This window comes from Felis catus, chromosome D1, assembly GCF_018350175.1.
Source record: "Felis catus isolate Fca126 chromosome D1, F.catus_Fca126_mat1.0, whole genome shotgun sequence".
Classification (NCBI taxonomy): domain Eukaryota; kingdom Metazoa; phylum Chordata; class Mammalia; order Carnivora; family Felidae; genus Felis; species Felis catus.
Genome location: NC_058377.1, coordinates 11983012 through 12005612, shown reverse-complemented (window position 1 = coordinate 12005612; position 22601 = coordinate 11983012). Strand labels below are relative to the sequence as shown.

Genomic DNA, 22601 nt, shown 5'->3' with positions numbered 1-22601 from the left:
ATTGACCTCTCGTGCTCCCCTCTGCCCATCAGGGAATTCACAACTAATGTCCCCCTTACAAGGCAGCCAGAGCATGTGAGAGTCTGCCTCTGAATGCTCTGAGCACAGAACCTGGTAAGTACCAAGCCCCGAAAACGCCGTTTGCCAAACCCACCATCAGAAGCATCCTGCACTGGCAGTGGGGTCAGGGAGGAGCTCTGGAAGGCCCGGCCACCGCAAGCCCAGCCTTCCCTCAGTAAAGTGGGGCCTGTGCTCCTTGTCTGTGCCTCGACCACAGCGATGTGCTCGGCGGGCCACACGCACGGGCTCTCGGGTACTGGGTGAGCCTGCCTGGCAATTGGAACTGAGGCCGGTGGAGTGTTGCCCAGCTAAATTTAAATGAGAACTGGAATGACTCATCAGGCTTCAGGTCAATGGGACAAAGAGTACCCTGGCCACCAGGGTACAAGGAGATCAGCTTCTGGGGGGGGGGGGGGGGGAATGCACGTGCTCGCGGTCATCAGCCCCACATGGTGTCTGAGCCGCAGTTTTTATCAAACGCCTCAGGGGGAAAACAGGACCTGGCCCAACACAAACACAGTTCCTACCCTGCACTGCCTGTGTGCCCCGTTTCACAACAACAGCAATAAAAACACAACAGCAAACATGCAGGGAACACTCACTTCGTGCTACTGTTCCTTGCATTTGACGTGTATTTGCTGATTAATCCTTGTAACAACGCAGTGGACAGGTTCTGTCATTATTCCCCTCTTCCCAGGGAGCAAATAGGCACAGAGAGGTTAGGTAACATCACCACGGTCACACAGCTGGTGAGCGGTAAAATCAGGATTCTGGCCCAGATAAGTCTGATTTGCTCAAAACGCACATTCACCGTGAGTAAAACATCAGAGGGTAAGGCAGTGGGGTTGCTATGGTCAATTTTTCTTTCTACCAAAATAACTGCCATTGAGTCACGGCTTCCACCTAACGCCGCTGAAACAGAACCTGAGAACACCTTCTGTTATTGAGGAATGTTCTGGAACCCTCCAACAGGCACACTGAGGCACACCTGCATTCATTTATCAAGATTCTTAGCTCTCACCCTTGGGCTTTCAGATAGACTGGTTTTAAAGTCATTTATTTAAAAAAAAAAAATTAAAACTGATTGGAAACGTTTGCCTCCTGAATTAGCAAGAAAGGAAAGAGTTGTGAATGGAGTTTGATTTTAACAGTTTAGGATAATCACTATTTTAAAGATTCATAAATAGAGTTCCTAGAACAAGCAGAAGGAAAACGTGTGGCTGAGCTGAACACTCTTCCTCTCCCTCCAGCAATTAGCAGCTCCATCCAACAGTGACAGCAAACGTAAATGGGACTTTTCGCACGGAGACGAAAGACGCAGTCACTTGCCTCCACTGGAAATAAAACAGAAGAAATCGTCTTCAAAATTTCCCAGAGTGCCATCTAGATCCCAGACGACTCCGCAACCCTACGCGAGTAAAAGTTTTAAAAAACAAAGGGCGGACAGAATCAAATCAAAGAGACCCCCGCCTATTTCAGCTGGCTGACTGCCAACCCAGATTCCAAAACAGAGCAAAATTCAATCAGCCAAAAGGACTTCACGAGAATGTGAGTGAGTACGCACGGAAGGGGCAGAACTCAACAATCCAGAAAGAGCTCATCCAAGCACCTAGTTCTACAAACCAAGGGATGAGCCTCCAGATGAGAGAGAGACCAACAGTGGTCTCATGGCCAAAACCCGTGGAACAGAGGCTAGAGGCCCGGTCCACGCCCCAGCCCCGCACAACGCCACGAAGCCTCCTGCCATCCTCCGAACTTCACAGCTAACAACTTCTCCAAAGGAAGACCTCCAGGAGTACAGGAGGTTATAATCGCTAAGTCAGTCATCATCCCCCAAAAGGCCACTTCCCGGAAATAGAAATGGATTCAGAAAGGATTGGGGCAAATCTGTGAATGACAGAACAACCATAAATAGCTACTCAGAGAAGTCGGGCTCTGCCTGACCTTTAGGATCGACGTCAAGGAAGATGGCCACAGCCTCCGACACTGGTATCTTCGGGATGGTGTTGGCACCCAGAGACTAGGTCAGATGGATCTGACCCAGAACGGCAATGCCCATGTGCTTATATGGCCTGGCGCAAAGTACCCAGGACTGGGAATCAGAAGGCCAGCTGGGCTCCTGACTCTATCCATTTATAGCTTCGTGACCTTGGCCAAGTCACTTACTGGCTCCAAAGCTCAGTTTCCTCGTCTGCAAGTTGGGGCTGAAAATGGTCCACAGTCCCACTAGATTACCCAAAACCCTTGGGTGCTTCAGAAATCCAAACTGTTCAGATTTCAGAAAGGTACTACGGGTCCTATGGTATTCGCCAGTCCCAGAGGAGTCTAGGGAAGCACTCTGTAATCAAACACATTAATATTTTTGCAGCAAAACATATGAATATTCAAAGTAGGTGGGATAAATATAGCCTCACATCAGTTCAGATCAGGTTTTGCCACTAAATGAGGGCTTCTCTGACTTTACATTCACAGATATGGAATGACGGACCTGTACCCACTTAGGGGAGGCTGTGGGGCTGAGAAAATCATTAAAAGTGCTTTGCAAAGAAGAAAGTGCTACAGCTGATAAACGACACGGTTAGTATTATGGCTGCGTCACCAGCAGAGTTTGGTGTGACCTCAGAGGTGCCTGAAGCACCGGCAGAAGGATGAAAGGCGACCAAGAGTTAAAGGCAACCGCTAAACTCCCCAAAGTGGCCGGAACCAAGGTCAACAGCTGCTGGCCCTCCACATGGTCAACCACTGAAAACAGAACAACTGGTCACCTGAGACAGACCGAGGCAAAGAGCCAGGCCAAATCTGTCATCTCAACTATGTGGCTCATGCACCCTAGAGCTGGCCCCAAGAAGCCTCCGGGAAGGGCTGCACACACAAGTCCAGGGAGCTGGCTGAGATCACTTCTTGTGTTTCCTGAGCATCTCTTCGAGACCCAGGCTGGAGTTCCTTCTGTGCACGTGCAAGAGATCCCCTCTAGCTGGTCTAAGGGTCTGCTGTAGAAGGTCCAGAGGCCCCTGGCAAACCAGACCCCGCACTCTGATTCTGCAGCACTCGATTCAGAAACATATTCAGAGAAGGCTGTGGGAGCCTGGGGAGGCTGAGGGCTACGAATGAAGCCTGGGTTCACACCTAAGTCGACCACACTGCCCCCTGTAATCTTATCAACACGGGTATAGAACTCTGAGAAAGAGTAGGTGCACCTGGCCCAGGTGAGCTGATGCCTACATCAGATCCAGATAAGCCTTCACGCAGAACAGCTCCAGCCCTTCAGAGACAGAGAGAGAAAGGAGAGAGATGAACATAGAGGGCAGGCCAATCCCAATCTTCCAGAAGCGTGCTGTGACCCTGCCTCCCTCAGATACCATCCCCTGTGATGTGAGCACAGTGGAGGAGGTTGTAGTATCCAGACCTTTCTCCTGCATCTGCCCAGAGAATGCTGCTGGTCTTTGGGCGTGCTGCCCTTCTGGATCCTCCAGGTAAGTAAGCCCCATTTAATTTACGGAAGGAGTGTCTTTGTCCAGTCTCTCCATCAGCCTGTGACTACAAAGGATACTGCCTGCGCAGGGACCCATTGCAGGGACTACGACTTCGCTGTTCTGTCTGCGCGAGTCGCGCCAACAGGCTCTCTCTCATCAGCCTGGGACGGAGGGACCCTAGTGGCAGGATTCACACCAGGCTCTCTCCCTCCTGCACCACTTCCCAGCCCACCCCACCTCCTGCCTCTCCATGCCCTTCACGACCACCGACCACCGCAGCATACAGGCAACAGTTAACTGCTGGGTACTCAACCTTCAGCAACACTTTAGTCTTTGGCTTAGAAGTAAAATAAAATAAAACCTGTCGCTTGCTACTTTGTCACGTTCATCACTGCTATGTTTCCAGTCAATTGCACAGCCTCCCAACCAAACCTCCCCCTCCCATTGTTTTGTCTCGTTCTCTTGTTTGTACTAGTGGTTGTGAGAAACAGGAAAGTAGCACCCGCACCCAGGAGCTTGGAGGGAGAGAGGAAAAGCCTCCCCCAAAGTACATCTCATCAGGAGCCAACGGGCGGCTAGGGGGAGCAAGGGCCTAGAAGCCGCAGGAACATTTTCTCCCCTTCCCGCTTTCTTCAGTCCTCACAGCTTTCTACCTGGGGCACTGTCCTCAGCTCTAGTTTCTCAGGCTGCACCAACTTCCTTTCCACCCTCAGTCAAAAGCCCATTTGCCGTGTCAGCAGCCCACAGCTGAGGATCCCTGACCAGTGCCTCGCCGTCATAAGTTCCCAGGGACAGGGACATTCTCTGCACCGCCTTGCGGCCAGCACAGCCCCAGTGGAAGGCAGCGCTGTGGATACTACACTCTAGAATTCTAGAAGCCAAGGGAGGCAATGTGGAGACCTGAACAAGATGGGGGACCAGCAGGTCGGTCCGTCACCAGCACACAGTGTCACTCACTGCTCTGGGGATTTCTAGATGTTCCTTCGTCAATTCAGCCCCACACTGTGCAGACCATCTCCATTTTTAAGAATAAAACAAAACTCGGAAAGGTTACATAACTATCCCACGCTCTCCCGGCGAGATGCGGCTAGGTCCACAGCCAGGCCTCCGCCTCTCCCCAAGAGGACAGAGGGTCCCACAGAATGGGAGCCTGGACGGACCTCCTGGGAGAGTGGGATCTTCCTGTGGCCCTCCCAGAAAAAGACGCCATCAGGACCAGAGGAGAGCCAGACCCAAAAGAACTTTCCACCAGGCCCCGTTTCTCATCACACCTATCTGAAATAATCGACATCCGGAGAAGATGAGAAATCTATCTGGTCAAGTTTGGGGAGGGGGGTTTCCTCTCTAGGAAAGTTTGAGCAGACACTAACACATCCTCGGTCTATTTCTGGGTGGTGCAAGCATCGAGAAGATACACTCAGCGGCGGTTATTTTTCGCACCCACCGGAAAAACTCGGCTACGGTTGGTTCAGCGGCACTTTCCACAAGGTAGGTCTCAGAGCCACGGATCAAGCAGAGGCGTGGGAGCAGGTTCCGGCTGGTGTCGGGTAATCGCTGACCCCCAGGTGCCTGCCCGGCCCCCATACCCTCTCACTCATATGCCCTCCCGTACCTGAATGGGCAACAGAGCAACAAGGAATGGGTGGGGGAAGACGGTTGCTCAAGAACCCACCCCAGATCAGCCCAACAGCGGGCAAGAGGGTGTGTAGGAAATGTTACCATGGATGACCACCAAACTGGATTTCGTGACACTATTCACCTGACCCAGGGACCAGAGGATAAAATGATGGATATATCATCACAGCAGGTGCAAGTGAAAACCAAACCCACTACTGATCCTGCCCATGTTTACTCTACTCGTGAGCAATTCTCAAAACCCTGTGTTCTGTAGACAACACCCTCTTCAGCACGGAGCGACTCCAAGAGGCAGCAAAGTACAAGGAGGCTAAGACCTGAATTCGAATCCAACCCTGTCTCTTACTCTGTGTGACTCTGGGAAAAGGTCTTAGCATCCTCCTACATGAAAGAAGAACATCCCCACCTCAGGGGACTGCTGTAACAAAAATGTGACTCCACGTAAAGCATTTAGCATTGAACCAGGCAGGTCATAAAAGCTCAACGTATGGTCATTTCATAGAGAAAGTGACAGGAGCCAGAGGGCAGCCAATGCCAGCCTGAAGTCGCATTCCATTCAATGTGAGCAGAGATGGGATAGGAGTAAGACGGCTGGCTGCAAAACCAAGACTCTCATACCCATCCTTCCTTCTTGAATTTAAATCAACTCCCTCTAAATGTGCTGGCAAAGGGCAGAGAATGAGCAGGGAAAGGAAACAACATCCCTGGTGAGAAACGTTCACCAGGCATGGCTCACATGGTTTACGTAGCATCCAGCCCCCGCCCCGTGCCCTCCCCACACTCCGGAGCTGTGGGGACCATAGTCTGGGGACCTGGGGACCTATGTGGCTGAAACCCAACAACGTGGCCAGATCCAGGCCATGGGAGACCTTCTCCCCCAATCCCACTTCTCCTCTTCCTCCAGTTTATCAGTCACTCCAGGCAAAGGGGACCAGACCCAACAGGAGAAAAATCAAAAAGGAGCCCGGAAGCAAAAGGAGAGGAAAGAGCCTGGTAAGAGTCTGGGCCCGTGAGATCCCCAACACTTAGGAAACACCCAAGGCCCCTCTCACCACATTTGAGACTGTGCCCTCCCCTCCCTCCCTCCATCCCCCCACCCCCTGGGACTTAGAAACTAAGTGTCTTTTCACAAAGAGCACGGAGGACAAGGGGCCAGGCCCCAGGGCTAGGGAGTAGCTGGGCATGAAGGCACAAAAGCAGGGTGTCGGGAGCTAGAAGCCCGGGGCTGGGCTGCGGGCTGCGGGGCTACAGAGGGCCCTACCTGTGCTGTTCCACGGCCTCGTTGTCAGGAAGCTCCACCCCACACACACTGCACTGCTCCCCGATGGTCCGGCTCTCCGACTTCATGCCCACAGCCAGCTCCCCCAGCTTGCTGAACAGCTCCCTCTGGATGAAGCCCTGGGGCAGCAGCCCCCCGTAGGTGCTGAAGTCCATGGACACGGCCAGGGCAGGCTGCACGTGGAGGCCAGAAGTCACTGAAGACGGCATGCTCAGCACGGCGTCGGCCTTGTGGTTGGGCAACACAGAATAGATGCCCAGATGTTTCTCGGCCGGGGGCGCAGGGTGCTCCGGTCGGCCGGGGGGACCCTGGGCAGCCTCGACCGGGGGCGGCAGCTGCTCGGCGCTCTCCTCGCGCCCATAATGCAGCTCCCGAGCGCTGGTGATGACGCTGCTGCGAGTTGGGGTCCCGGGCCCTTCTTTGCTCCTCTCCTCAACCTTGTCCCCGACCGCGCCCACCATGCTGGACTCGGTGGCCCCAGGGCTGTCCTGGCCGGGCACCTCATCCACCTGCATCATCTCCGTCTTCACCTCGGCCACCCCACCGTGCCTGCCACCCCCGGCCAGAGCTGGCTCCTCAGGCCCTGCGGGAGGCTGAAGAGTTCCCTGCAGGAGAGACTGTCCTATGGTCATCAAACTGTCCACCGCAGCCTTGGTGGGACTCATGGCCGAGAGACCAAATGAGCTGGAGACGGAAGGGCTCTGGTCCACCATGGGTCCAGGGAGGCTCTGAGCAGCCACACTGGCGTACCCACTCCCCTCGCTGGAATGCTTCGAGATGAAGATGTTCTTGAGGTACCGAGCTTTGCGGTCCTCCTCCTCCTCGGCCGCGCCGTCCGCCATGGTGGCCTCCGTGTCATTGTCGTCTGAGGCCTGGATGGTCTCCAGGATCTTCAGGCACTGCTCCTCCAGGTACTCGATCTCTAGGATCTCGGCTGCATACAGTAGGTCATCCAGGTCCTCCGCCTTGGCTTGCAGTGTGGCCGTGTACGCATACTCCAGAATCTGCTGGAAGGTCTTTGGCGAGAGGAAGTCCAGAGTATAGTGCTGGCTGTTGCGGTGGAAGAGGATCTCAAACATCTTGCTGGTGCAGGCCAGCACGGTCCGGTGGGCATGGAACTCCTGGCTGTCCACCATGATGACCACATCGCACAGCGTCCCGGCCAGACGCATCTGGTTGGCCTTGCACAGGAGCCCCGTGGGGTGGCTGGGGTTCTGCAGCTGGATCATGCCCATCTTTGTCAGATCCATGGTGCTCCCCTCGGCTCAGGCATGAGGCTCTCTTTCCTTCCTGGCTCTGCGTGACGGGGCTGGGTGGGTTTCCTGGGCCAACCGAGAGGGCTGGAGGGGACGGGGCGGGTGGAGGGATGAGAAAAGAAACCAGAGAACGAAACACAGATTAGTTAGCGTCCTTCAAAGTTAACAACTCAACACAGAACCCCCATAAGCACCCCCCCCCCACCTTGAGACAGCCTTGGTGAATTTAACGGAAAGAAGGGGAGGAAGCTTCCTAGAACTCTGCACATCTGCCTTTACAAGCCCGGGTACGAAGAGGGTAAAGCCCAGGTTCTGCCACAGCATCTGCTTCATTCGCTGCTCTGTGACATCTGTTAGATGAGCTGAGACAAAGTCCTAGGAGTCCTGGGCTTGCTTTGCATGGGAGAGCGAGGGGCTCCTGCACGTGGGCAATGTGCATTAGGAGGAAGTGCCCAGTGCAGAGATTGACCCCTTCCTTCGGCCAACTAAAGTGACCAATCTTACTCTGAACCCCCTGTGCAGTAAACCTCATCTTCTAAACAAAGTTTTTCTAAATCCTGCCTCACTGTGGCAGCGGGAGGAACACGGACAGGCCCACCTGGAGCCGGCAGCCTATAGTCCCGGCCCCCACAAATCCGCAAGCAAGGGCTCTCTGCTGGCCCATCTCACGGCCAGCCAATGCCTCCTAGGCCTCTGACCTTCCTCTCTTCTCAGGGCTGCAAGGGATAGACACACCTCCACCCTGACCCCCTCCTTAGGCAACAACAGGAACACACACACACGCACACCCCACACTAGCCTGGCTTACTCCCACCCGTAGGTGCCTCAGAGCTACTGCAGACGCAATCCGAAACCTGCACTGTGCCTGTGCACATACTCATAAGAGATGCCGCACCTACCTCCTGCCCACAGGTGCCGAGTGGACGAGAGGATCTACAAAACGTGGGAAAATGGGTCACGAAAGACCTAGAGAGAGAGAGATCATAGGAAATGTGCACCCCTATAGCCAGGAGTGCACGTGCAAAGTACGTGAACTCCAAGTGTGTCCAGAGACTCCCAGGTCCTGTGCCCAGAACACCAATTGATGCTGGACGCTGCATGAAGGCACCAGAAGTGATTCTGGCACCACCATCTACTACGTGAGTTACTACCGGTATGAAAAGAGGGCAGGCTGGGAGACAAAGGCCTCTCCCAAAGCCTCCTTTTGGGTCAGTAACAGGGCTCTGGGACTCCCTAACCGGCTTAAAGTGTTAGGAAGACCTCACCCAGATCCAGGTGTCCCTCAGTCTATGCCTCGCCAAGGCCAACACTGCAGTGAAACCAACTGGAAGCACAGCACAGGCTCTCCCTGGCTCTTCACATGCTGTTTGCCTCCGCCCCCAAAAGGAGCCCTATTGGCTCCGGAGCCAGAAATCTCACGCAGAAAGGGTTAACAAGACGGCTAGTAAAGACGCTTTTGCTGCCCTCCATGGGGTGGGGAGTAAGGCCGTCGAGAGTGGAACTGCCACTCACCGGCGCCTTGCCACCGTGCGCCTTCCTGCAGACCTAAGGGCTTCGGAGGACTAGGACGGGCGATGGAAAGAATGGAAGCTGAGCTACCCGAATTCCTTCCCCAAAGCAAGCGCCCTAAGTTCTGCGAGCAATCGGGGTGCTCTCGGTCAGCCGACCCCCACCCAGGGCTCGGCGCCCGCGGTTGTGCGGGCGCTGGCTGCAGCGCCCAGCGCGGCGGCGCGAGGGAACGCCGGCGCTAACCCGCAGGAGCTCTGGGGATCGATCCCGCTCTCACACGCCCCCGGTCCCAGCCACCCCCACGGAGACTTGGAAGCGACTTCTGCAAAGTTGGGGAAGCAACTTTTCCCGGGGAGCCGGACGGCAGGGGAGAAAAAAAAAAAAAAAAAAAAGGAGCCGGGTTAAAGAGGAGGAAAAGCAAAAGAGAGCCGGACGAAAGGCGAGAGTCCGGGCGGGCTGGACGCCTGGGCGAGAGCGCGAGGAGGCGGACCCGCCCCGCCGCGAAGGGGAAGCACAAAAGCCCGACAGCGAGTTGTGGTGGAAGGAAAGGCGAGAAGGGATCTGCCCGCCCTCCCTCTCCGCCCCAGGGCCGTGACCCCCGGCAGCGACAGGCAGGACGCCCAACCCCGGCACGCTGCGAGCGTCCCGGGGAGCGGGCCAGTGAGTCGCCGCACCGCGCGTCCGTGCGTTCCAGTGGGTCCGCGGGCGGGCGAGACGGTGCGCATTTCGAGCGCATGCGGGAGCGTTCGACAGGCTGTGCGAGCGAGCCGCCGGCGCGCCAGGTTGGGGAACGCATCCCGAATGCATCAGGTGCAGAGCCGAGGCACCCACCGAGCGCGGCTGGGCGCACAGCGAGCTCCGGTGCCACGGCCGGTCCTGCCGAGAGCCGAGGAGGGCCCGGAGCCCAGGAGACCCTCTGGGACTCCGCCACGGCCGCCCCTCCCCCCCCCCAAAACGGGTGGGGAGTCAAGTCCAATCCAGAAAAAAGCCCACCACGTTTTTCAAAGAGAAAGAAAACCCAAGTGAATCCGAGTCCTGCTCCCCTCCTCCTCCAGATCCACTCCTCGGATCCTAGCTTCCCAGCCGGCGGGCGAATAAACACAAATAAACCACAACCCTATCGCGCCCGCGCACCGGTCCGCATACATATGAGCACCCACCGGCTCCCCGCTCCTCCGCCGGCCGCTGGTCGTACAAAGCCTCCGGTTCCCCAACCCTCCGCTCGCGCCCTCAGCCTCCGCAGACCGCTCTGCCCCCCACCTCTCGCCCCGACCCTGCCCTAGGGCGGAAGGGTCGGGGAGGCAGCTGCGCCCAAGCTGACAGCCGGGGCTCCACTTCTAGCCGACCCCCAACCGGCGGTGGCGACGGCTGCCGCCGCAGGAAAGGAACAAACCAAATAAAATAAGGCACGAGCCCAGCGGCCGAGTGGCCGAAGGGAGCGCGCCCCTCGGACCTCTCCAGCCCCGGGGCGCCCCGGCGCGCGCCTACGGCTGGGCGGTGCGCCCCTCCCGGGCCCCTCACTCACCGCTGCCGAGCCGGGCGCTGGGGGTGGGTGTGCGTGCCTCTTGGGGGGGGGGTGTGCCTGTGTCGGGGAAGGGTGTTGCTGGGAACTGTTGCTCTCGGTATCACGGCGGCAGCGGCGGCATCGCCCGGCAGTTCGCAGTACCCGCTCTCATCGCCCTCAACTCCTCTCTGCTGCGAGGTTAGCAAATCACCACCGGCTGCGGCGCCTCCGCCGCGTCCCACGTCAACGCCGAGCCCCCTCCCCTGCGAGGCCCCGGCGCCTCTCCATCTTTAGTGCTGGCGGCCGAACCCGGCTCGCTGCCCACAGCTGCCCCCCCTTCCCTCCCCCCTCCCGCGCCGTCCCCGGGCTCAGCCCGCCCACCCCGCCCCCCCCGCACTGGCCGAGCCCGCGCGCGCTCCCCGCCCCACCCCTCCCCTCCGTTCCGCCGCCTCTCCTCCCCTCCCTTCTCCGAGCGCCGCGCTCCGGGCTTCGCCTGACATCTAGCTGCTGCTGGGGCGCCGGCGGCTGCCGCTCACCGACCCAGCGGAGAGGGAAGAAGGAGCTCGCGGAGAGAGCAGTGTCGGGGACTCGGAATCCTTGGCGGGGGCAATGGAGGTGAGGGGCGAGGAGCAGCCCCCACCTTCGACCCCAGGTTTTTAATTTCCTTTGGACGCGGGTTTTGTTCTTCCCTGCTGCCCCGGGCGCGGAGTGTCGTCCCCGGCTCCGGTGTTTGCCCGGATTCAGTGTGTGTCATCTCGCCTTTCACTTTTCTCCGGGCTCGGGGCTGTATCCCCTGTACCCCGACATCAGTTGCAGAAGGGCCCTTTCTCAGCCCGAGCCCAGGCCTTCTGTGTCTCCAGGCACTGAGCAGCCCGCTTGCGAGAAGTCTCCAGGCGCAGTTCCCAGGCCCTGGTGAGCCTGGTGCCAGGGGGATCCGCGGAGATCAGTCGTCGAAGGGAGACCCCTCCCGCGTTTTAGCTGTCGCGATCCCTGGAGGCCGAGGTCTTGAGGCCCCCTCCCAGTCTTGAGCATCCCTTGGGCTTTGCCCTCCTGGGAATCGGTTGGAAACAGTTCCCAACAACTGCTCCCCGCTCAGCGCAAAGTCTTCAGGGGGCGAGTGAAAGCTTGAAGAAGCTTAGAGCCCCCCTCCCCCCCCCCCCCCCCCCGCAAGTGCCTCCTCCTCTCAGCTGGCCGCTCCACTTAGAGGGTGGCGTTGAGATCACTAAGCCAGGGGTAGAGCAGCCAGAAGAAATCTGTCTTTCCTCCGGCGCTGCAGAGTCCCCTCTCCCCTCCCCCACCCCCCCTCACCCCCCCGCAGTTTCTCTGGACTTGGCGAAAGTAGGGGGCACGAGGTGGGAAGCTCTCTTCTGGACACCGGCCTTTGAGGCCCAGTAAAGTCCGGGATCTTGGGAGAGAAGGTGGTGGTGGAGAGCGCCCTCCTTGGGTCTCCGGACAGTCAGCCTTGGAGGTCAAACAGTCTTAGCAACGCGGGGCTTCGGTCCCAGAGACCGGTCCCCACGCTCCGTCCCCGACGCGCCGGCGGGTCAAAGGTTTGAGCTGGACTCACACATAATCGCATTCCTATGCTTGCCTCTGGTACTGTCCCAGACCTAAAGTCAGGCCCAAAGGACTGTAGGGTCATGGAAGGTGGCAGACACCAACTAGAAGCAAAAATCTGCTTCTGGGCAGCTGAAGGCCAGAATTGGAAGTGCTCAGTGTTAGCTAGAGTGCTGAGCCAATTCCATCTCCGCGAGTATGCTCCTGTCTCTTCCTAGCAAGGAAAGTGCTCAGCCCTGCAGGAGTCAGGAGAGAAGAAGGCAGAGAAGCACCCTTGGGAGTGAAGGGAGGCAGCCAGTTACCCCCTGATAGCAGTGAATAGAGCAACGTCCAACCCAACCCTGGAAAAGCCTGGTCCCTGGGTGTTCATTTTGATTAACAATAAAGAGCAATAATTCCTGTTTACAAACTGTTTTCTCTAGCTAAGGTCTGCACTGTCTGCGAGGGGAAAGAGACTTAAAGAACTGGTCTGCAGGGAGAGCACGGGGAGAGGGACCTAAGAGAAGAAAAACCTCACCAGGAGAAGAGAAGAAAGTCATTGAACTTCTTGAGCCTCTGCCCAGACAGTGCCTGCTGAGGGTTGCTGCCTTGCTGTCCACACCCACGTACCAGCCCCTCCTAAGTGCAGTAGCAGGAGAAGCCCGCAATTAACCCTTGATCCTAATCTCCTATTAATCCTCAAATCAGAGTAAGGGAGAAGCCCCGGAAACAATGGGAGAGTGAGAACAATCCCTCCGTGGCCCTGGACTCCCCCCCCCCCACCCACTCCATGCCACATTCACTCTATGTGAAAATCTCCCTTGCTTCATAAACTCTGCCCATTAAAAAGCCCAGCCCTTGTTAGTAAGTGTTAAAGAGAGATTAATGCCTGAATTTAAGAGGTGGAGGAGGTAACAAAAAGGCGAGGCTGTGGGCTGAGAGCCAGCATTGGGCTCCAAGCATTTCCACTTAGTGCTGCAGGCAGGCTGCGCAGCGGTTTGATAAGGTTTATTGGGCCCAGATAAAGTAGCAGCTTCCCCACCAAAACTGGCACCATTGGTAGCCAGAGCCGTGTCCTTGGGTCCCCCGAAGGCTGATGAGAATCCCCAGTTCAGAGAGCTCATATGGGGGGGCACCTAAAAACAAGCAGGATGGAAAATTACAGGAGAAAACTCTCTCCCTCTCTGTCTCTCTCCCTCCCTCTCATTCTGTCTCTGTCTCTCTCTCTCTGTCTGATGTTCATGTATTGGTTGTGATTTTCTTTCTTTCTTTTCTTTTTTTTTTTTTTTTTTTTTTACTTCTTTTCTTGAAGGGTATGGTAAGGGAAGCTGGGACATCAGCTGGGACAGGTCTAAAAATAGAAGAGACCTCAGTCTTGTGGGGAGGTCATGCTGGAGACAGGGGAATAGATGGATTGACCTTTGAATACAATTCCATGTTAAATCTTGTCCTTCTCTCATCTCCTTCTTTATTCCCATACCTCCCACAGGTATGAGCCTTTCAGAGGTCAGTTTGTGGAAGAAGGGGATATATTAGGTCTAAGGGATCTTATAGGGAGAAGACCGTGGGAATAACTCGTTGTGAGCACCGACTATGAATCTTAACACATTACCTATATTGTATGATGTAATCCTAGTAACAACCCTATTCGGGCAGGTGCCATTATTTGCCCCATTTTTCAGATGGGAAAACTGAGGCTTGAAGCAGTTAAGCATTTCACCCAAGACTGTAGGGCTAGTGAACATCAGAGCTGAGGCTTCAAATCAGACCATTCTGACTGCAAAGCTCTTGATCTTAACTTCTAGATTGTATAAGCCTCTGGCAAGGTAGAAAAAGGAAAACAGCTTTTGATTTTCCTTCTCTTAACTCCACTGAGGCCAAGAGCTACACAGCCACCAGGCAAGCTGACGGCCAAACCATTTCCCGTTGAATCAGACCACCTGGTAAACAGACTTAGCTCACTTTCCCTCCTTCCCCAAAATCGCAGGCAAAAGTTGAGGAGGGAGTTTTGAATTACAATAAAGCTTCAACCGAACAGATTGCCCCTGAAGAAGGCTGTGTTATTCTGTATTCTGATTGTGTGTTAATGAAATGTTGCAATTCATTTCGTTCCAACACCTCAGCTGGAAAATAGTTGTAAAATTTAAAGGTAGACTTTCCTATCATGATAAATAAATCAAGGACTCCTACCTCTGGGCGAGCAGCAGCCACTTTGCATACTAAAACCTTGAGACGAGTGCGAAATAAAGCCTTTTTGAGGAGGGATACCAGCCGTGGAGCCCCTGAAAGGAAAAAGTCTCCGGAGCAATTGAGAACTCCAGGTTGCCAATGGAAGATGCACCAGCTGTCACATGCACTCTTAGATCTTTGACCCACTGGGAACTCTTGAGGGAAGATACAGTAGACTTATTGTGTCCTTTCTTGGAAGCAAAGGACCTTATAATGCTTCAAGGTCATAATTGCAAATATCTACCAGGTAGATGTAGATGATGTCAAAAACTATACAAAACCAAATTTATCTTCCGTGCGTATGTTGATGGTTCTCTTTGGTTCGTCTTTTTTTTCCCCCCGAAGTTTATTTATTTTGAGAGCCCATGAGCAGGGTAAGGGCAAGAGAGAGGGGGAGAGAGAATCCCAAGCAGGCTCCACACTGTCATCACAGAGACGGATGCAGGGCTTGAACTCACTGACCATGAGATCACGACCCCAAACGAAGTCTGGACGCTTAACCGATTGAGCCACCCAGGTGCCCCTCATCTTTTTTTTTTTTTTTAATCCTTCCATGTCACTTTTTTAGATGCCCCCTCCAAGAAACAGAGAGGGAAATAAAAAGGTGACCTGTAGATTCCGGTTAGTTGAAGGCAGAAAACCAAATAAGACAGCTCCTCTGATTAGTAATTGCCATCTCTTTTCCTGGTGGAGTCCTGGCTAGTGGTGTTTACAAAGCTGGGCTTCTCCTCCAGGTGCGAAGTATGGCCTTCCTCTAGTCTGCTGGGCAGAGAGTGATTCTCAAAGGGAGAAGAAGGGTTATTTCTCTTAGCTCCTAAGGTCTTGGGTCACTTGACCCCAAGATCTTCCTGCTTGCGAAAGAGAAAGCTTTTTCTTCTCTCTCTCTCTCTCTCTCTCTCTCTCTCTCTCTCTCTCTCTCTCTCTGTCTCTCTCGCCAGCATACTGCAAATGGTGTTGAGACCTAATGTTGTCAACTCAGATAGCAAATCTGAGTTGTTATTAGTGCAAAGATGCCCTGAGGGGGTAGGCAGTGTGGATGAAATCTGCAACGGATGTTATGGGGAAGTGTGTTTATAATTATAATGGGATTTAATGTACACTGGGACCAGATGATGGCGGCCATTTAAAAAAGAGATGTTTAATAAGAGAGGTCCCTTAATGACAGGCAGCAGGGTTCAGGTCATTATGGAAGCAGCACGGTGTTTCACTGGGTGTCACAAACCATGTGCTAGTTTTATGGGGTTCCTGACAAAGCTTTGGGATGAGACATAGCGACCATTGCTGTCAGCTATTGGGCTATTGGGCATAATGTTTTAATGTTGTCTTTGAAAGGGGCTCCTGCATTTAGGAGAGAGGCATTTTCTCTCTTTCTCAAACACACATAAGCACAAACACACGGGCCTGGGGGCCAGCACTGAGTAATTTGGGTGTCTCTGGAAATCTGCTTTGCTCTGAGAAAAAGGGCCTCGATTTCAAAACTAAAATTTTGTAGCCGTCCAAGGGTGAAGGGTGAGGTGCACATGCAGCGTGTGCAAAATGAAGTAGTATGACTCCCATTCCTTGTAACGGGAGTCCCACAGCTAAATCCCCAGGCACCACGCTGAAAATTAACCCCCAAGTCCTCATCACAAGCAGGGCCTTCTTTTAACGCTTTGGTATTTCGTCGCGGGGAGGCCTGGGAGAGGGGGAAGTATGGACCATTTTCTTATGCTGTTTAACTTTAAACAGCCAACTGTTTAATTTTTGAGGTGTTGAATGGTACAGCTTTCGATCTAAGACAGCTGTCATGCACCATGAGTACTATCATTCCATTCAAAACCTACAAGGGCATGCAGAGAGAAAGGGTCACGCATGCTCCTAGGAGAGGCCACGGGAGGCACCATGGTCTGGAAACACAACTCACGTCCAAGGCGAATTATTCCACTTGTCCCCTGATGTGAGAGAAGGGCGTGAAACGTACGGTGTTCCTCTTAGGCCGGCCTCACCTAGGATCACTGTGTTAACTGCTCACAACGCACACGACCAGTCTCAGAGTTCTAGAAGCAGAATATTTCGTCCATCCCGCCAAGGAGAAAAGTTCTGAAGTTCGTGATACCTGAACTTCCAGCGTCAGAGGCTGAATTTCTGGAAAAGTACTCTGCAAATTAGAAGTGGTATGTCAGGGGTGCACAAGCCACCAGATGAAATGATTTTCCCCACTGACAGGTAATTTGAGCCAATTATATTAAAATTGTTATAGCAAAACAAACGTTGGTGTCCTGTGGAGTGGAATTCAAAATTTGTACGAATTTTTAAGATAAAATGAAAGAGCGCCATGGAGTTCTTCTTTGAGAAAAGCTCACTGACTTTTCTCTTAGGGCTGAGTAGGTGGGAGACCTGGGGGGGGGGGCAGTGTCCTGTGGGCTCAGAGCCAGATGCTTTGACTCAGCCTCCCCTTGCCAGGGCAGATCCATGGGTCTCTTTGGGAAGTCACTGTTGGCCCTTGGTGCAATCTTTTCCACCCCACCCCTGAGTCAATTAATTTCTCCCTCCTCCCGAAGTCTCTTAGCACTGCTTGAACATTTATCATAGCATTTACCACCATCTGTCTGGTATCTGAGTTCTGTGTATTCGGACTACCCCCGTCCGCTGTGAGTTCCTAGAAGGCAAGGTCTCAGTCTTGTTCAACTTGGTGCTGCCACTCCCCTCCCACAGAGCCCAGCACACTGTCAAACAGAACAGATCTTTGCTTGTTGGATTTTGGTGAATGAACTAATTGAATGAATGCATGCACACGTTTGTGCATGGATGGATGGATGGATGGATGGATGGATGGATGGATGGATGGATACAGACACCAAGTGTTTTAGGACTTTGGGAGGCAGGGAGCATTCTGTATCCCAGCATTTAGGGCCAAATTCTTTGCAGCTATAGGTCTTTCACCAACCTTTGAAAAAAGTCAATGGGATACAGATAAGAGTTGAGGATAGCTGAATTTAATTGTATGCAGCTCCTTGAGGGCATACTGGGTTCTATTTCAATTTATGTCTCCTTCAGGGGCCTAGAATCAAGCGTTTCTCAATATCCTAGGAGCATTAATAAATATTTATTAAATGGCATTGGATTAAAATGAATTGATTTGAATCATACTGCTCGTTACTCCCACGATGGCCTCGTATTCCCAGTCTGGGAGAGCTGTTACTTAACCAAGTCCAGGGCTGAGAGGAGAGCATCTGATCTTCTTCTAGGGACACCAGTGGGTGGACGGCTGCTTACTGAAGCCAGCAGGAGAGTGTGAGACACGCGTGCAGCACAAGTACCAGCAAAGACTAGCCAGCTGTTCTCCAAATATCTTTCGGAGCACACACTGGCTTACATTTTTCATCTCACCTTGCTGTTCGGTACAAGCCATGGAATTGAGTTCCGGCCAACCGATGGATTGTGAGAAGGGCCGCTTCCAGAATCGGCCCATCGAATCTCGCACATGGCATCCCCCACGCCCTGTCCCTTTCTGCAGCCTGACCCCATGAATATAGATACCTTGGACGGTGAGTAAGGAAAATGGCAGAGCCAAGCTGGAAGAAGCCTGGATCCCTGAATCACAACTTGCAGGGGAGCTGCCTCCTAAGAATACCCGCTGGGAACTTATATAAGCAAGAAATAAACCTTTGATGTCTTCAGTAGGGTTGCCAAATAAAATACACCCAATTAAATTTGAATTTCAGACAAACTATGAGTAATTTTTAGTATACGTATATCCCAAATATCGTACGGAACATAGTGACACTAAGAAAAGTATCTGAAATTCAAAAATTAGGATCTTTTTCTTCTTAACTGGCAACCGTAGCCTTTCCCTATTTGGGAGTTTATTGCAGTAGCTAGCATTACCTTGATTAGTATACCTTGTTTTGTTTATCAGAAGCAGAAGGGCCACAGCGCCTGAGCTGGGATTCTGGCCTGGGAGGAGGGGCTGTCTCCAAGTCCTCTTGACAATTCCTGACCCTACGACAGGTCCTTCTGGAGACTGGAGCATCTTGTGTGGACAGGGCCAAGGGGAAAACTGGGAAAGACCGTGACAGTTTATAGTTAGTTCATCCTTTTTCCCTATGAACCTATTTTTCTTTAACTGCCTCTTCTGCTGTGCCAGCTCTATGGGAACGAGGATGGTCGTGGGTTTTCCTTCTGTATCTGCTGTACTAGGTACCTGGTGAAAGCTGGGTTCCTGTTTGTGGTGGGAAAGTGGCATAGCCGCTGGGGAAGAGCAGATAGGAAGGCATCCTAGGATGGACCTGCCTAGGACCTTAAGGAATACAACCGGAAGTGTGCAGAACACCTTCGAGTCAGTGATGGCCTCCACAACTCCCTCCTCTGTCCCGCAAATACCCAGGGCAGCGTAAAGCCTGGGAGCGTGGGCTCTGATTTACTCTCGCGAGCCTGTGTTCAAATACCACCTCCCACCTCTTGGGTCCTGGGTGATCGCGGGTCAATTATTTAACCTCCCTGACTTGCAGTTGTCCTTAGCTGTAAACTGGGACAGCAATGATCCTCGCCTCGCCAGAGCCTCTTAGGAAGGAGACCCAAGGGGTGCTTGACCCACAGTGAAAGGAAGATCTGAAAATGTGCGCGCTTCCTGACGATGACGTCAGGTCACCGCTCTTTCCACCCTCCCCCTACAAAATGCCTTCGTAGAACTATCTGGGGTAAAGCGTGTGATAGATAAACTGTAAATCACATTAAAGAGGGAGCGGTGACCCGGGAGCATTGATGTCACCATAGCCACGCACGTCTGTCTGCGTCCCCATTCTCCCAGTCTCGTCCCGTTGATTAGGTTGGGTGAGGCACAACAGGCAAATGGAGAGCGAGGTGGGGAGTGGAGGGGGGTGGCACGTCGATTTCCACCCCGTAGCATGACGTGTTTATTAGTGTGTACATACGTTAAAGGCAGCAGCTGGTTTTCCCTGAGTTAAATAGCAGTCATGCCCAGCTGGCTCTCCATGTACCATTACTCCAAGTGATTGAGCCAATTTCTCCCTCTGCCATGAGTTTAAGTTGTAAACCTCTCAGCCAGACAGGGAGGCAATGATGGGCTGCCTGTTGTGATTATTATTAACCTCTAGGATTATGCTCACAAGACCAGGGGGTCTGAGGAGAAGCCCAGGGTGAGGCCGAAGACCTCAGACTCCTACCCACCAGCCTCTGCCCAGTCCACAGGCACGTACGTGTTCACTTTGGCCTTGCAGGGAGGCTCCAGCCCACCCGCCTGGGGTGAGTGACCCCTTGCGCTGGGGAAGGGCACAGTGTTGGACGTCCTCTGTTCTGTGTGGCTGGGGACAGGAAGGGGGGTTTTGGGAAAACTGGGAAAGTTGCAGAAAGCTGGGTGCTTTGATACTCAAAAGTCATTTGCCGGCTGTGATTTATTTCTTTTTGCCATATATTTATTAGCCAGAGGCGAAGTTATCCATCTGAAACTTGCAGGGACAGTGGCCACCTCCTAGTTGCTAGCTGGTTCACACGGATCATAATTGTGCTGGGGACCAAGAGTCAGAGGGTCGCAGGGCTGCTATAGAGTGTTCAGCAAGCTCTCTCCATCCCAAATCCATAGCCCTCCTGGCTTTCTGTCTTCCATTCCCTATTTCTTTCCCCCAAGAAGTGCTTCCTTGTTGACTAATCAGAAATCAGAGGTGGCATTCCCTGAATGCAGGCAGCTTGTTTTGCTTTTCTCAACGTTTTGGTGTCTGCAAAAATCTCTGGGAAGGAACGACCCACCCCCACCCCCAGCCCCTCCCTCCCCATTGCTTAGGGATGTTGTTGTTGCTTCTTTGTTAAATAGCCAAGTATACCTGTTGTGGCACACTGAGCACAGGATGCAGACAAAGCAAACGGAATTCGGCCCTTGGAAGGTTACTGTCTCATAAGCAAAGCTGAAATCTCCAAGTGCAGATGGTGAGCATGTGGGGGCTGTACTGTTGCCTCCTTGTTGTCCAAAATAAAAGTTGGGGGGGGTGGGAAGGTGCTTGGGCTCATAGGTACCCAGCCTCCTCCCCCCCCCCCACAAGAACCTGTTTGGGATTAAAAATAACAAAGTAATCAAAGAAGCCCAAATCTGACCTCTCCATTTCCTCTGATTTTGTTAAGCTCCTTCCCAGTCTCTTGGAGAGGCCCCTGCCCACAGATTGATAAACTCTGTAGTTTATGTAGAACGAATATTGATTTGATAGGCTTAAAAAATTTAAGTCATGCTTCCAACTTATTTCTGCCATGCCCCGTACTGAATACTGCTTACTGCTTACTAACACACATTGAGGAATTACTCAAGGGCTCTGGCCATTTACTCCTCCAGGCAACTCCATGAAGTGGTCGCTGCCCTTATTCCTACTACAGCTGAAGAAACTGAGGCAGAGAGATGAAGCAACCTTAGCCACACAGCTGAGAAGAGGGGCAGCCAACACCCACACTCTCAAATCCAAGCCCTTGGATTTGGGCTCTGTTGCGGGGGGGTGGGGGTCTGTTTCCTGGGGACTGAACACTGAGGACTGCCCCCTCTCCCCAAAGCAATTGCTAGGGGGCCAAGAGTGTAAGTCTGGAACAGGATTCCCCTGTGGCCTGAGTTTCTTCACAATTCCCTACAAATGATGAGGGAAAAGTTAAGTTTTCAGCTTAACCCACTAGGGGAAGCAGTAGAAGAAATGGTGAGGAAAAGGTTTACCGAGGGACATCCTTTGTAGTGACAGAATTTAGGGAAAGAGATTCACAGTGCCAGTTTAACATGTCAGGAATCGTGAGAGGGAGCCCAGTCTGGGAAAGAGGTAAAGGCCCTGAATATGTTGGTTGCAAGAAGATGGGGCATTGCAATGTCTGTCTTTCACACCCTGGGGCCTCTAGGTTGAAGGGAAAAAATCGAAGCAGGAGATTAATATGAAAAATGGATAGGCTGGTAGAGCTCTTGCATTAATCGCCAAACGAGGACCCCCAGGCCCTTGTGCCCCCTTATATACATTAGGCATTGACTGGAAAGCAAGGCAGTTAACTTTCCAATGAGCACACTAGAGCTTAGACAACCAAGAAGGGTTGCCCTCTTCAAAACGCTTGATAGATTCCAAACCGAAAGGAACTTAAAACATCATCTAGCCCAATCTCCCCATTTGGTCAGAGAGGAAGCAGAACAGAGAGGCAGTACGGTGTTCCCCAAGCCATAGGCCACTTCGAGCCAGGACTTGGGACCAGAGCCCTTTGGGAGCCATCCTGAGGCTGACCCTGAAGTCAGCCCGTCATTCTTGGAAATCTTGTGAAACTACCTGCGAAGTACATGCATACATAGCATGAATCTTTGCCAAGTCTCCAGCTGTGGCATATCTTGCCCATAGAGGAAAGATTTGATTTTCAAAACAAGCACAAGGGGGTGATGAAGCTGGATAATAAAATTTGAGGTCAAAACTGGTGGGACAGGAGAACAGGAGGCTGAGATTCTCCTGTGGCTCATAACCTAGCAATAATAGCAATAGAGTTGTAAAAAGTGTATCAGCTTTCCCCTTGTGGCCAGTGTGAAGCATGTCATATACATTTGGAGATATATTATCTATCTGTATCTCTTTATATATATGTGCATGGGTATACATATAAATACTTACACACACACACACACACACACACACACACACACACACTCTGACATACTAGTTTAAAATTGATCCTGGTACTTCGTACTCATGATTCCCACAGGCAAAATCCATGAGCGTGTTCTTTTGGGGGTTAGCAATGGTGATAATCCTACAAAGAAGCAGTGTGCCTTACCATCTGGGCTTTGGAATCAGACTAACGTGGTTGTCAAACCCAGACCTGTCATTTAACAGCGATATAAAATTTGGCAGATTTCTTAACTTGAGCCCTGAGGTCTGTTACCTCAAAGAAGCTAATAAACTTGGCCACGACCCCACAGTTTGTTAGGGGCAGAGCTGGGACATAAACGTGGGTCTATCAGATTCCCCAAGCCACCCCTCTTTCGGGCACTCCCTGCCTGTCCCCCATGCTTACAGAAGCAGAGGACTCTTCCCTCTGAGGAAGGTGGTCGTCCAGATTGGAGGGGAGGCCCATAACTTGCCCAACCTTTTCTTTTTAAAGCCATCTCTTCTACTGTGTGTGCA

At 52.9% G+C, this 22601-nt stretch overlaps 1 protein-coding gene and 1 long non-coding RNA gene across 5 annotated transcripts in view; one reads left to right on the top strand and one right to left on the bottom strand.

The window, feature by feature from the left end:
• ZBTB16 (zinc finger and BTB domain containing 16) overlaps positions 1-11879 on the bottom strand; it is a 192317-nt gene extending 180438 nt beyond the window's left edge. The window contains exons 1-3 of one of the 4 annotated variants that reach the window (XM_011286357.4): positions 10738-11064; positions 8603-8669; positions 6430-7787 (exon numbers count right to left, since the gene is read on the bottom strand). In XM_011286357.4, the coding sequence (XP_011284659.1) occupies positions 6430-7697 (1268 nt within the window). In that variant the 5' untranslated portion in view covers positions 7698-7787; positions 8603-8669; positions 10738-11064. The other 3 variants (XM_011286360.4, XM_011286356.3, XM_011286359.4) reach the window with 3 other exon arrangements.
• On the top strand, positions 11142-14291 carry LOC123380335. Its single transcript, XR_006585938.1, has 2 exons — positions 11142-11331; positions 12696-14291. It is a non-coding gene; the product is annotated as an uncharacterized LOC123380335 (long non-coding RNA).
• Positions 14292-22601: the final 8310 nt, after the last annotated feature.